Genomic DNA, 16469 nt, shown 5'->3' on the forward strand with positions numbered 1-16469 from the left:
TGTTCAGCCTGCTGTCAAACTGTCCAGCCTGTTGTTAAACTGTTCAGCCTGCTGTTAAACTGTTCAGCCTGCTGTTAAACTGTTCAGCCTGCTGTTCTAATTCTTTATAAGTTGTTATACACTTGTTCTCTCTGTATCAGCATTAACAACCTCCCCCCGACCCCTGATCCCTGCAGGGCGGACTGGCCGCGGGACCAGTGTGCTCCTACTTACTTCCCTAAATTCAGGAACGGGTGGGAGCCCCCAGCTGAGCTGTTCAGGACCTCCCCGTGGGAGACAGAGGGATCAGGGGAACCTCCCAGGTCCCCCATATCCAACCTCATGTCCCCCTTCAAGTCAGATGAGGTGTGTAAACACACAAACACGCGCACACACACACACACGTTTTATACTCATAAATCTTTAGACTGCTGTCCATTTGAGTCATTCTAGTGGAATTCTCCCAGCCATCCATTGTTAGTTCTTCATTTGTTTGTTTACATTTCTTCATTGATGCAGGTTTGAAAAACTTAGAGTTACATACTAGTTCAGTGTGTTACAGACACAAACTAGTCCAGAACATATTTTTATTATTTAACTAGGCAAGCCAGTTAAGAACACATTTTCAATGACGGCCTACCCCGGCCAAACTCTCCCCTAACCCGGCCAAACTCTCCCCTAACCCGCCCAAACTCTCCCCTAACCCGGCCAAACTCTCCCCTAACCCGGACGACGCTGGGCAAATTGTGCGCCGCCCTATAAAATTTTCTCTCTCTTTCAGATTTTTGGAACCCAGTCTTTAAACTCATCGAATGGGTAAATGGATTATATTTCCCAGATTACTACTACTGTGATTCTACATTACATGCTGCTACTACTATTACTACACAATAATGTTTCTCAAATTGTTATTTCTTCAGCTGCTATAAAACGTATACACTGTTGTAGTGTTTATACAGACCATGTAACAGACGTGTAGCTAAATCTGGGCCAATATTTCTTGTGCATGATCCATGAGAAATAACTCATACATTTCTCTCCTGTCCCAGGTCCAACAATGGGCTGACCTCCTTGTCCCGTAAATATGCCAAGATCCGCTACCACTTTGTGGCCCGCAATGCCAACGAACTGTCAGTACTGCAGGACGAGGTGCTGGAGGTACGACTGATAGTATATAGTCTGGTGCTGATAGTATATAGTCTGGTGCTGATAGTATATAGTCTGGTGCTGATAGTATATAGTCTGGTGCTGATAGTATATAGTCTGGTGCTGATAGTATATAGTCTGGTGCTGATAGTATATAGTCTGGTGCTGATAGTATGATAGTATATAGTCTGGTGCTGATAGTATGACAGTATATACTCTGGTGCTGATAGTATATAGTCTGGTGCTGATAGTATGACAGAATATAGTCTGTTGCTGATAGTATATAGTCTGGTGCTGATAGTATATAGGTGCTGATAGTATATAGTCTGGTGCTGATAGTATATAGTCTGGTGACGATAGTACGACAGTATATAGTCTGGTGCTGATAGTATATAGTCTGGTACTGATAGTATATAGTCTGGTGCTGATAGTATATAGTCTGGTGCTGATAGTATGATAGTATATAGTCTGGTGCTGATAGTATGATAGTATATAGTCTGGTGCTGATAGTACGACAGTATATAGTCTGGTGCTGATAGTATATAGTCTGGTGCTGATAGTATATAGTCTGGTGCTGATAGTATGATAGTATATAGTCTGGTGCTGATAGTATATAGTCTGGTGCTGATAGTATATAGTCTGATGCTGATAGTATGATAGTATATAGTCTGGTGCTGATAGTATATAGTCTGGTGCTGATAGTATGACAGTATATAGTCTGGTGCTGATAGTATATAGTCTGGTGCTGATAGTATATAGTCTGGTGCTGATAGTATATAGTCTGGTGCTGATAGTACGACAGTATATAGTCTGGTGCTGATAGTATATAGTCTGGTGCTGATAGTATGATAGTATATAGTCTGGTGCTGATAGTACGACAGTATATAGTCTGGTGCTGATAGTATATAGTCTGGTGCTGATAGTATATAGTCTGGTGCTGATAGTATGATAGTATATAGTCTGGTGCTGATAGTATATAGTCTGGTGCTGATAGTATATAGTCTGATGCTGATAGTATGATAGTATATAGTCTGGTGCTGATAGTATATAGTCTGGTGCTGATAGTATATAGTCTGGTGCTGATAGTATATAGTCTGGTGCTGATAGTACGACAGTATATAGTCTGGTGCTGATAGTATATAGTCTGGTGCTGATAGTATGATAGTATATAGTCTGGTGCTGATAGTATATAGTCTGGTGCTGACAGTATGATAGTATATAGTCTGGTGCTGATAGTATGATAGTATATAGTCTGGTGCTGATAGTATATAGTCTGGTGCTGATAGTATATAGTCTGGTGCTGATAGTATGATAGTATATAGTCTGGTGCTGATAGTATATAGTCTGGTGCTGATAGTATGATAGTATATAGTCTGGTGCTGATAGTATGACAGTATATAGTATGGTGCTGATAGTATGATAGTATATAGTCTGGTGCTGATAGTATGATAGTATATAGTCTGGTGCTGATAGTATGACAGTATATAGTATGGTGCTGATAGTATGATAGTATATAGTCTGGTGCTGATATTACGACAGTATATAGTCTGGTGCTGATAGTATATAGTCTGGTGCTGATAGTATATAGGCTGGTGCTGATAGTATATAGTCTGGTGCTGATAGTATATAGTCTGGTGCTGATAGTATATAGTCTGGTGCTGATAGTATATAGTCTGGTGCTGATAGTATATAGTCTGGTGCTGATAGTATGATAGTATATAGTCTGGTGCTGATAGTATATAGTCTGGTGCTGATAGTATATAGTCTGGTGCTGATAGTATGACAGTATATAGTCTGGTGCTGATAGTATATAGTCTGGTGCTGATAGTATATAGTCTGGTGCTGATAGTATATAGTCTGGTGCTGATAGTATATAGTCTGGTGCTGATAGTATATAGTCTGGTGCTGATAATATGACAGTATATAGTCTGGTGCTGATAGTATAAAGTCTGGTGCTGATAGTAAATAGTCTGGTGCTGATAGTATGACAGTATATAGTCTGGTGCTGATAGTATGACAGTATATAGTATGGTGCTGATAGTATGATAGTATATAGTCTGGTGCTGATAGTATGATAGTATATAGTCTGGTGCTGATAGTATGATAGTATATCGTCTGGTGCTGACAGTATGATAGTATATAGTCTGGTGCTGATAGTATGACAGTATATAGTCTCGTGCTGATAGTATGACAGTATATAGTCTGGTGCTGATAGTATGTAGTCTGGTGCTGATAGTATGACAGTATATAGTCTGGTGCTGATAGTACGACAGTATATAGTCTGGTGCTGATAGTATGATAGTATATAGTCTGGTGCTGATAATATGATAGTATATAGTCTGGTGCTGATATTACGACAGTATATAGTCTGGTACTGATAGTATATAGTCTGGTGCTGATAGTATGATAGTATATAGTCTGGTGCTGATAGTATGACAGTATATAGTCTGGTGCTGATTGTATATAGTCTGGTGCTGATAGTATATAGTCTGGTGCTGATAGTATATAGTCTGGTGCTGATAGTATATAGTCTGGTGCTGATAGTATATAGTCTGGTGCTGATAATATGACAGTATATAGTCTGGTGCTGATAGTAAATAGTCTGGTGCTGATAGTATGATAGTATATAGTCTGGTGCTGATAGTATGACAGTATATAGTATGGTGCTGATAGTATGATAGTATATAGTCTGGTGCTGATAGTATGATAGTATATAGTCTGGTGCTGATAGTATGACAGTATATAGTATGGTGCTGATAGTATATAGTCTGGTGCTGATAGTATGATAGTATATAGTCTGGTGCTGATAGTATGACAGTATATAGTATGGTGCTGATAGTATATAGTCTGGTGCTGATAGTATGATAGTATATAGTCTGGTGCTGATAGTATTATAGTATATAGTCTGGTGCTGATAGTATGATAGTATATAGTCTGGTGCTGATAGTATGATAGTATATAGTCTGGTGCTGATAGTATGATAGTATATAGTCTGGTGCTGATAGTATGACAGTTTATAGTCTGGTGCTGATAGTATGACAGTATATAGTCTGGTGCTGATAGTATGATAGTATATAGTCTGGTGCTGATAGTATATAGTCTGATGCTGATAGTATGATAGTATATAGTCTGGTGCTGATAGTACGACAGTATATAGTCTGGTGCTGATAGTATATGGTCTGGTGCTGATAGTATGATAGTATATAGTCTGGTGCTGATAGTATGACAGTATATAGTCTGGTGCTGATAGTATATTTTCTGGTGCTGATAGTATATAGTCTGGTGCTGATAGTATATAGTCTGGTGCTGATAGTATATAGTCTGGTGCTGATAGTATCTAGTCTGGTGCTGATAGTAAATAGTCTGGTGCTAAAGGTATAGAGTCTGGTGCTGATAGTATGACAGTATATACTCTGGTGCTGATAGTATGACGGTATATAGTCTGGTGCTGATAGTATATAGTCTGGTGCTGATAGTATATAGTCTGATGCTGATAGTATGATAGTATATAGTCTGGTGCTGATAGTATATAGTCTGGTGCTGATAGTATATAGTCTGATGCTGATAGTATGATAGTATATAGTCTGGTGCTGATAGTATATAGTCTGGTGCTGATAGTATATAGTCTGGTGCTGATAGTATATAGTCTTGTGCTGATAGTATGACAGTATATAGTCTGGTGCTGATAGTATATAGTCTGGTGCTGATAGTATATAGTCTGGTGCTGATAGTATGATAGTATATAGTCTGGTGCTGATAGTGTATAGTCTGGTGCTGATAGTATGATAGTATATAGTATGGTGCTGATAGTATATAGTCTGGTGCCTATAGTATGATAGTATATAGTATGGTGCTGATAGTATATAGTCTGGTGCTTATAGTATGTTAGTATGTAGTCTGGTGCTGATAGTATGATAGTATATAGTCTGGTGCTGATAGTATATAGTCTGGTGCTGATAGTATATAGTCTGGTGCTGATAATATGACAGTATATAGTCTGGTGCTGATAGTATATAGTCTGGTGCTGATAGTAAATAGTCTGGTGCTGATAGTATGACAGTATATAGTCTGGTGCTGATAGTATGATAGTATATAGTCTGGTGCTGATAGTATGATAGTATATAGTCTGGTGCTGATAGTATATAGTCTGGTGCTGACAGTATATAGTCTGGTGCTGATAGTATATAGTCTGGTGCTGATAGTATATAGTCTGGTGCTGATAGTATATAGTCTGGTGCTGATAGTATGATAGTATATAGTCTGGTGCTGATAGTACGACAGTATATAGTCTGGTGCTGATAGTATATAGTCTGGTGCTGATAGTATATAGTCTGGTGCTGATAGTATGATAGTATATAGTCTGGTGCTGATAGTATGATAGTATATAGTCTGGTGCTGATAGTATGACAGTTTATAGTCTGGTGCTGATAGTATGATAGTATATAGTCTGGTGCTGATAGTATATAGTCTGATGCTGATAGTACGATAGTATATAGTCTGGTGCTGATAGTATATAGTCTGGTGCTGATAGTATGATAGTATATAGTCTGGTGCTGATAGTATGACAGTATATAGTCTGGTGCTGATAGTATGACAGTATATAGTCTGGTGCTGATAGTATGATAGTATATAGTCTGGTGCTGATAGTATATAGTCTGATGCTGATAGTATGATAGTATATAGTCTGGTGCTGATAGTACGACAGTATATAGTCTGGTGCTGATAGTATATAGTCTGGTGCTGATAGTATGATAGTATATAGTCTGGTGCTGATAGTATGACAGTATATAGTCTGGTGCTGATAGTTTATTTTCTGGTGCTGATAGTATATAGTCTGGTGCTGATAGTATATAGTCTGGTGCTGATAGTATATAGTCTGGTGCTGATAGTATATAGTCTGGTGCTGATAGTAAATAGTCTGGTGCTGAAGGTATAGAGTCTGGTGTATGACAGTCTTGATAGTATGACAGTATATACTCTGGTGCTGATAGTATGACAGTATATAGTCTGGTGCTGATAGTATATAGTCTGGTGCTGATAGTATATAGTCTGATGCTGATAGTATGATAGTATATAGTCTGGTGCTGATAGTATATAGTCTGGTGCTGATAGTATATAGTCTGATGCTGATAGTATGATAGTATATAGTCTGGTGCTGATAGTATATAGTATGGTGCTGATAGTATGACAGTATATAGTCTGGTGCTGATAGTATGACAGTATATAGTCTGGTGCTGACAGTATATAGTCTGGTGCTGATAGTATATAGTCTGGTGCTGATAGTATGACAGTATATAGTCTGGTGCTGATAGTGTGACAGTATATAGTCTGGTGCTGATAGTATGATAGTATATAGTCTGGTGCTGATAGTATGATAGTATATAGTCTGGTGCTGATAGTATATAGTCTGGTGCTGACAGTATATAGTCTGGTGCTGATAGTATGATAGTATATAGTCTGGTGCTGATAGTACGACAGTATATAGTCTGGTGCTGATAGTATATAGTCTGGTGCTGATAGTATATAGTCTGGTGCTGATAGTATGATAGTATATTGTCTGGTGCTGATAGTATATAGTCTGGTGCTGATATAAAGTCTGGTGCTGATAGTATATAGTCTGATGCTGATAGTATGATATGATATAGTGTGGTGCTGATAGTATATAGTCTGGTGCTGATAGTATATAGTCTGGTGCTGATATTACGACAGTATATAGTCTGGTGCTGTTAGTATATAGTCTGGTGCTGATAGTATGATAGTATATAGTCTGGTGCTGATAGTATATAGTCTGGTGCTGATAGTATGATAGTATATAGTATGGTGCTGATAGTATATAGTCTGGTGCTGATAGTATGATAGTATATAGTATGGTGCTGATATTATATAGTCTGGTGCTGATAGTATGATAGTATGTAGTCTGGTGCTGATAGTATGATAGTATATAGTCTGGTGCTGATAGTATATAGTCTAGTGCTGATAGTATATAGTCTGGTGCTGATAGTATAACAAGATAAAGTCTGGTGCTGATAGTATAAAGTCTGGTGCTGATAGTATATAGTCTGGTGCTGATAGTATATAGTCTGATGCTGATAGTATGATAGTATATAGTCTGGTGCTGATAGTATATAGTATGGTGCTGATAGTATGACAGTATATAGTCTGGTGCTGATAGTATGACAGTATATAGTCTGGTGCTGACAGTATATAGTCTGGTGCTGATAGTATATAGTCTGGTGCTGATAGTATGACAGTATATAGTCTGGTGCTGATAGTGTGACAGTATATAGTCTGGTGCTGATAGTATGATAGTATATAGTCTGGTGCTGATAGTATGATAGTATATAGTCTGGTGCTGATAGTATATAGTCTGGTGCTGACAGTATATAGTCTGGTGCTGATAGTATGATAGTATATAGTCTGGTGCTGATAGTACGACAGTATATAGTCTGGTGCTGATAGTATATAGTCTGGTGCTGATAGTATATAGTCTGGTGCTGATAGTATATAGTCTGGTGCTGATAGTATATAGTCTTGTGCTGATAGTATGATAGTATATTGTCTGGTGCTGATAGTATATAGTCTGGTGCTGATATAAAGTCTGGTGCTGATAGTATATAGTCTGATGCTGATAGTATGATATGATATAGTGTGGTGCTGATAGTATATAGTCTGGTGCTGATAGTATATAGTCTGGTGCTGATATTACGACAGTATATAGTCTGGTGCTGTTAGTATATAGTCTGGTGCTGATAGTATGATAGTATATAGTCTGGTGCTGATAGTATATAGTCTGGTGCTGAAAGTATGATAGTATATAGTATGGTGCTGATAGTATATAGTCTGGTGCTGATAGTATGATAGTATATAGTATGGTGCTGATATTATATAGTCTGGTGCTGATAGTATGATAGTATGTAGTCTGGTGCTGATAGTATGATAGTATATAGTCTGGTGCTGATAGTATATAGTCTAGTGCTGATAGTATATAGTCTGGTGCTGATAGTATAACAAGATAAAGTCTGGTGCTGATAGTATAAAGTCTGGTGCTGATAGTATATAGTCTGGTGCTGATAGTATATAGTCTGGTGCTGATAGTATGATAGTATATAGTCTGGTGCTGATAGTATATAGTCTGGTGCTGATAGTATATAGTCTGGTGCTGATAGTATATAGTCTGGTGCTGATATTATGATAGAATATAGTCTGGTGCTGATAGTATGATAGTATATAGTCTGGTGCTGATAGTATGATAGTATATAGTCTGGTGCTGATAGTATGATAGTATATAGTCTGGTGCTGATAGTATGACAGTATATAGTCTGGTGCTGATAGTATGATAGTATATAGTCTGGTGCTGATAGTATATAGTCTGATGCTGATAGCATGATAGTATATAGTCTGGTGCTGATAGTACGACAGTATATAGTCTGGTGCTGATAGTATATAGTCTGGTGCTGATAGTATGATAGTATATAGTCTGGTGCTGATAGTATGACAGTATATAGTCTGGTGCTGATAGTATATTTTCTGGTGCTGATAGTATATAGTCTGGTGCTGATAGTATATAGTCTGGTGCTGATAGTATATAGTCTGGTGCTGATAGTATATAGTCTGGTGCTGATAGTAAATAGTCTGGTGCTGAAGGTATAGAGTCTGGTGCTGATAGTATGACAGTATATACTCTGGTGCTGATAGTACGACAGTATATAGTCTGGTGCTGATAGTATATAGTCTGGTGCTGATAGTATATAGTCTGGTGCTGATAGTAAATAGTATGGTGCTGATAGTATGACAGTATATAGTCTGGTGCTGATAGTATGACAGTATATAGTCTGGTGCTGGCAGTATATAGTCTGGTGCTGATAGTATATAGTCTGGTGCTGATAGTATATAGTCTGGTGCTGATAGTATGACAGTATATAGTCTGGTGCTGATAGTATGACAGTATATAGTCTGGTGCTGATAGTATGATAGTATATAGTCTGGTGCTGATAGTATATAGTCTGGTGCTGACAGTATATAGTCTGGTGCTGACAGTATATAGTCTGGTGCTGATAGTATATAGTCTGGTGCTGATAGTATATAGTCTGGTGCTGATAGTATGATAGTATATAGTCTGGTGCTGATAGTACGACAGTATATAGTCTGGTGCTGATAGTATATAGTCTGGTGCTGATAGTATATAGTCTGGTGCTGATAGTATGATAGATATAGTATGGTGCTGATAGTATGTATAGTATATAGTCTGGTGCTGATAGCTATGACAGTTTATAGTCTGGTGCTGATAGTATAACAGTATATAGGTCTGGGTGCTGATAGTATGATAGGTATATAGTTCCTGGTGCTGATAGTATATAGTCTGATGCTGATAGTATGATAGTATATAGTCTGGTGCTGATAGTTACGACAGTATATAGTCTGGTGCTGATAGTATATAGTCTGGTGCTGATAGTATGATAGTATATAGTCTGGTGCTGATAGTATGACAGTAATAGTCTGTGTGCTGATAGTATGATAGTATATAGTCTGGTGCTGATAGTATGACAGTTTAATAGTCTGGTGCTGGATAGTCATGACAGTATATAGTCTGGTGCTGGATAGTATGATAGTATATTAGTCTGGTGCTGATAGTATATAGTCTCGATGCTGATAGTGATAAGATATTTAGTCTGGTGCTGATAGTACGACAGTATATAGTCTGAGTGCTGATAGTTAATAGATCTGGTGCTGATAGTATGATAGTCTATAGTCTGGTGCTGATAGTATGATACAGTTATATAGTCGGTGCTGATCAGTATGATAGCTATATAGTCCCTGGTGCTGATATTATATAGTTGGTGCTGATAGTATATAGTCGGTGATGGATAGTAAATATGTCTGGTGCTGAAGGTATAGAGTCATGGTGCTGATAGTATGACAGTATATCTCTGGTGCTAGTATGAATAGTATATAGTCTGGTGCTGATAGGTAATATAGTCTGGTGCTGATAGTACGACAGTATATAGTCTGGTGCTGATAGTATATAGTCTGGTGCTGATAGTATGATAGTATATAGTCTGGTGCTGATAGTATGACAGTATATAGTCTGGTGCTGATAGTTTATTTTCTGGTGCTGATAGTATATAGTCTGGTGCTGATAGTATATAGTCTGGTGCTGATAGTATATAGTCTGGTGCTGATAGTAAATAGTCTGGTGCTGAAGGTATAGAGTCTGGTGCTGATAGTATGACAGTATATACTCTGGTGCTGATAGTATGACAGTATATAGTCTGGTGCTGATAGTATATAGTCTGGTGCTGATAGTATATAGTCTGATCAGAGAGAGAGAGAGAGAGAGAACAACAGGAGGACAGTAGAGATTTTGATGAGAGTAGAGAGAGAGAGACGAGAGAGAGACGAGAGAATAGTGAGAGAAGAGAGAGAGAGAGAGAGAGAGAATGGAAGAGAGAGGACGAGGAGAGATGATAGAGCCGAGAGAGAGAAGAGAGAGAGAATGCTGAACCGAGAAGAGAGAGAGAAGAGAAGAGAGAGTCAAAGAGACGGAAGAAGACGAGACAGAGAGACAGCGAGAGACAGAGAGGAACAGAGAGACAGAGAAGCCCTGGGGCAGCCCTGGGTTCAGGAAAAAACTTAATTTTAAAGCACGATATCCCTAAATCTCATCCCCATCATATTGCTTTGGGGGTTGGATTTTCAATTTCAGTGTCTTCTCGCTCGGGACACTTACATATTTCGCAACAGACATAAGAGCCTTTTTCATGATATTATGCAATATGCGCAGTCTTGAGCAAGGCACTTTACACTAATTGCACAACACATTTCACTGCATATCATACTGTTGTGTCTGACCCTGTAAAACAACACATTTCACTGCACCTATCATACTGTTGTGTCTGACCCTGTAAAACAACACATTTCACTGCACCTATCATACTGTTGTGTCTGACTCTGTAAACAACACATTTCACTGCACCTATCATACTGTTGTGTCTGACCCTGTAAAACAACACATTTCACTGCACCTATCATACTGTTGTTGTTCTGACCTCTGTAAAACAACACATTTCACTGCACCTATCATACGTTTTGTCTGACCCTGTAAAACAACACATTTCACTGCACCTATCATACTGTTGTGTCTGACCTGTAAAACAACACATTTCACTGCACCTATCATACTGTTGTTGTGTCTGACCTGTAAAACAACACATTTCACTGCACCTATCATACTGTTGTGTCTGACCCTGTAAAACAACACATTTCACTGCACCTATCATACTGTGGTGGTGTCTGACTCTGTAAAACAACACATTTCACTGCACCTATCATACTGTTGTTGTGTCTGACCCTGTAAAACAACACATTTCACTGCACCTATCATACTGTTGTGTCTGACCCTGTAAAACAACACATTTCACTGCACCTATCATACTGTTGTTGTCTGACCCTGTAAAACAACACATTTCACTGCACCTATCATACTGTTGTTGTGTCTGACCCTGTAAAACAACACATTTCACTGCACCTATCATACTGTTGTGTGTCTGACCTGTTAAAACAACACATTTCACTGCCCTATCATACTGTTGTGTCTGACCCTGTAAAACACACATTTCACTGCACCTATCATACTGTTGTGTCTGACCCTGTAAAACACACATTTCACTGCACCTATCATACTGTTGTGTCTGACCCTGTAAAACAACACATTTCACTGCACCTATCATACTGTTTGTGTCTGACCTGTAAACAAACACATTTCACTGCACCTATCATACTGTTGTGTGTCTGACCCTGTAAAACAACACATTTCACTGCACCTATCATACTGTTGTTGTGTCTGACCCTGTAAAACAACACATTTCACTGCACCTATCATACTGTTGTGTCTGACCCTGTAAAACAACACATTTCACTGCACCTATCATACTGTTGTTGTGTCTGACCCTGTAAAACAACACATTTCACTGCACCTATCATACTGTTGTGTCTGACCTGTAAAACAACACATTTCACTGCACCTATCATACTGGTTGTGTCTGACCCTGTAAAACAACACATTTCACTGCACCTATCATACTGTTGTGTCTGACTCTGTAAACAACACATTTCACTGCACCTATCATACTTGTTGTGTTCTGACCCTGTAAACACACATTTCACTGCACCTATCATACTGTTGTGTCTGACCCTGTAAACAACACATTTCACTGCACCTATCATACTGTGTTGTGTCTGACCCTGTAAAACAACACATTTCACTGCACCTATCATACTTGTTGTGTCTGACCCTGTAAAACAACACATTTCACTGCACCTATCATACTGTGTTGTGTCTGACCCTGTAAAACAACACATTTCACTGCACCTATCATACTGTTGGTGTCTGACCCTGTAAAACAACACATTTCACTGCACCTATCATACTGTTGTGTGTCTGACCCTGTAAAACAACACATTTCACTGCACCTATCATACTGTTTGTGTCTGACCCTGTAAAACAACACATTTCACTGCACCTATCATACTGTTGTTGTGTCTGACCCTGTAAAACAACACATTTCACTGCACCTATCATACTGTGTGTGTCTGACCCTGTAAAACAACACATTTCACTGCACCTATCATACTGTTGTGTCTGACCCTGTAAAACAACACATTTCACTGCACCTATCATACTGTGTTGTGTCTGACCCTGTAAAACAACACATTTCACTGCACCTATCATACTGTTGTGTGCTGACCCTGTAAAACAACACATTTCACTGCACCTATCATACTGTGTGTGTCTGACCCTGTAAAACAACACATTTCACTGCACCTATCATACTGTTGTGTTCTGACCCTGTAAAAACACATTTCACTGCACCTATCATACTGTTGTGTCTGACCCTGTAAACAACACATTTCACTGCACCTATCATACTGTGTGTGTCTGACCCTGTAAAACAACACATTTCACTGCACCTATCATACTGTTGTGTTCTGACCCTGTAAACAACACATTTCACTGCACCTATCATACTGTTGTGTCTGACCCTGTAAAACAACACATTTCACTGCACCTACATACTGTGTGTGTCTGACCCTGTAAAACACACATTTCACTGCACCTATCATACTTGTTGTGTCTGACCCTGTAAAACAACACATTTCACTGCACCTATCATACTGTTGTTGTGTCTGACCTGTAAAACAACACACATTTCACTGCACCTATCATACTGTTGTGTGTCTGACCCTGTAAAACAACACATTTCACTGCACCTATCATACTGTTGTGTCTGACCCTGTAAAACAACACTTTCACTGCACCTATCATACTGTTGTGTCTGACCCTGTAAAAAACAACATTTCACTGCACCTATCATACTGTTTGTGTCTGACCCTGTAAAACAACACATTTCACTGCACCTATCATACTGTTGTGTCTGACCCTGTAAACACACATTCACGCACCTTCATACTTGTTGTGTCTGACCCTGTAAAACAACACATTTCACTGCACCTATCATACTGTTGTGTGTCTGACCCTGTAAAAAACACATTTCACTGCACCCTATCATACTGCTGTTGTGTCTGACCCTGTAAAACAACACATTTCACTGCCCTATCTATACTGTTTGTGTCTGACCCTGTAAAACAACACATTTCACTGCACCTATCATACGTGTTGTGTCTGACCCTGTAAACACACATTTCACTGCACCTATCATACTGTTGTGTCTGACCCTGTAAAACACACATTTCACTGCACCTATCATACGTTGTTGTGTCTGACCCTGTAAAACAACACATTTCACTGCACCTATCATACTTTGTTGTGTCTGACCCTGTAAAACAACACATTTCACTGCACCTATCATACTGTTGTGTCTGACCCTGTAAAACAACACATTTCACTGCACCTATCATACTGTGTGTCTGACCCTGTAAAACCACATTTCACTGCACCTATCATAGCTGTTGTGTCTGACCTGTAAAACAACACATTTCACTGCAACCTATCATTACTGTTGTGTGTCTGACTCTGTAAACAACACATTTCACTGCACCTATCATACTGTTGTGTCTGACTCTGTAAAACAACACATTTCACTGCACCTATCATACTGTTGTTGTGTCTGACCCTGTAAAACAACACATTTCACTGCACCTATCATACTGTTGTGTCTGACCCTGTAAAACAACACATTTCACTGCACCTATCATACTGTTGTGTCTGACCTGTAAAACAACACATTCACTGCACCTATCATACTAGTGTTGTGTCTGACCCTGTAAAACAACACATTTCACTGCACCTATCATACTGTTGTGTCCTGACCCTGTAAAACAACACATTTCACTGCACCTATCATACTGTTGTGTCTGACCCTGTAAAACAACACATTTCACTGCACCTATCATACTGTTGTGTCTGACCCTGTAAAACAACACATTTCACTGCACCTATCATACTGTTGTGTCTGACCCTGTAAAACAACACATTTCACTGCACCTATCATACTGTTGTGTCTGACCCTGTAAAACAACACATTTCACTGCACCTATCATACTGTTGTTGTGTCTGACCCTGTAAAACAACACATTTCACTGCACCTTCATACTGTTGTGTCTGACCCTGTAAAACAACACATTTCACTGCACCTATCATACTGTTGTGTCTGACCCTGTAAAACAACACATTTCACTGCACCTATCATACTGTGTGTCTGACCCTGTAAAACACACATTTCACTGCACCTATCATACTGTTGTGTCTGACCTGTAAAACAACACATTTCACTGCACCTATCATACTGTTGTGTCTGACCCTGTAAAACAACACATTTCCTGCACCTATCATACTGTTGTTGTGTCTGACCCTGTAAAACAACACATTTCACTGCCTATCATACTGTTGTTGTGTCTGACCCTGTAAAACAACACATTTCACTGCACCTATCATACTGTTGTGTCTGACTCTGTAAAACAACACATTTCACTGCACCTATCATACTGTTGTGTCTGACCCTATAAAACAACACATTTCACTGCACCTATCATACTTTTGTGTCTGACTCTGTAAAACAACACATTTCACTGCACCTATCATACTGTTGTTGTGTCTGACCCTGTAAAACAACACATTTCACTGCACCTATCATACTGTTGTTGTGTCTGACCCTGTAAAACAACACATTTCACTGCACCTATCATATGTTGTGTCTGACTCTGTAAAACAACACATTTCACTGCACCTATCATACTGTTGTGTCTGACCCTATAAAACAACACATTTCACTGCACCATCATACTTTTGTGTCTGACTCTGTAAAACAACACATTTCACTGCACCTATCATACTGTTGTGTGTCTGACCCTGTAAAACAACACATTTCACTGCACCTATCATACTGTTTTGTCTGCCCTGTAAAACAACACATTTCACTGCACCTATCATACTGTTGTGTCTGCCCTGTAAAACAACACATTTCACTGCACCTATCATACTGTTGTGTCTGACCCTGTAAAACAACACATTTCACTGCACCTATCATACTGTGTGTGTCTGACCCTGTAAACAACACATTTCACTGCACCTTATATACTTTGTGTCTGACCCTGTAAAACAACACCATTTCACTGCACCTATCATAGTTTGTGTCTGACTCTGTAAACAACACATTTCACTGCACCTATCATACTGTTGTTGTGTCTGACCCTGTAAAACAACACATTTCCTGCACCTATCATACGTGTGTGTCTGACCCTGTAAAACAACACATTTCACTGCACCTATCATACTGTTGTGTCTGACCCTGTAAAACAACACATTTCACTGCACCTTTCATACTGTGGTGTCTGACCCTGTAAAACAACACATTTCACTGCACCTATCATACTGTTGTGTCTGACCCTGTAAAACAACACATTTCACTGCACCTATCATACTGTTGTGTCTGACCCTGTAAAACAACACATTTCACTGCACCTATCATACTGTTGTTGTGTCTGACCCTGTAAACACACATTCACTGCACCTTCATACAGTGGTGTCTGACCCTGAAAACAACACATTTCACTGCACCTATCATACTGTTGTTGTGTCTGACCCTGAAACAACACATTTCACTGCACACCATACTGTGTGTCTGACCCTGTAAAACAACACATTTCACTGCACCACATACTGTTGTCTGATGACTCTTTGTGTTGCCCGTAAAACAACACATTTCACTGCACCTATCATCTGTTGTTGTGTTGACCCTGTAAAACACACATTCACTGCACCTCATACGTTGTGTCTGACCCTGTAAACAACACATTTCACTGCACTATCATACTGTGTGTCTGACCCT

The 16469-nt window shown here is 39.1% G+C and overlaps 1 protein-coding gene across 1 annotated transcript in view; it reads left to right on the forward strand.

Moving 5' to 3' along the window:
• Window positions 1–16469, forward strand: part of eps8l2 (EPS8 like 2) — a 110724-nt gene that overhangs the window by 44287 nt on the left and 49968 nt on the right. The window contains exons 13-15 of the mRNA XM_039017016.1: window positions 177–345; window positions 761–795; window positions 1029–1137. Coding sequence (XP_038872944.1) covers window positions 177–345; window positions 761–795; window positions 1029–1137 — 313 coding nt within the window. The remainder of the gene's footprint in view (window positions 1–176; window positions 346–760; window positions 796–1028; window positions 1138–16469) is intronic.

The sequence above is a fragment of the Salvelinus namaycush genome, chromosome 21 (genome assembly GCF_016432855.1).
Source record: "Salvelinus namaycush isolate Seneca chromosome 21, SaNama_1.0, whole genome shotgun sequence".
Taxonomy (NCBI): Eukaryota; Metazoa; Chordata; class Actinopteri; order Salmoniformes; family Salmonidae; genus Salvelinus; species Salvelinus namaycush.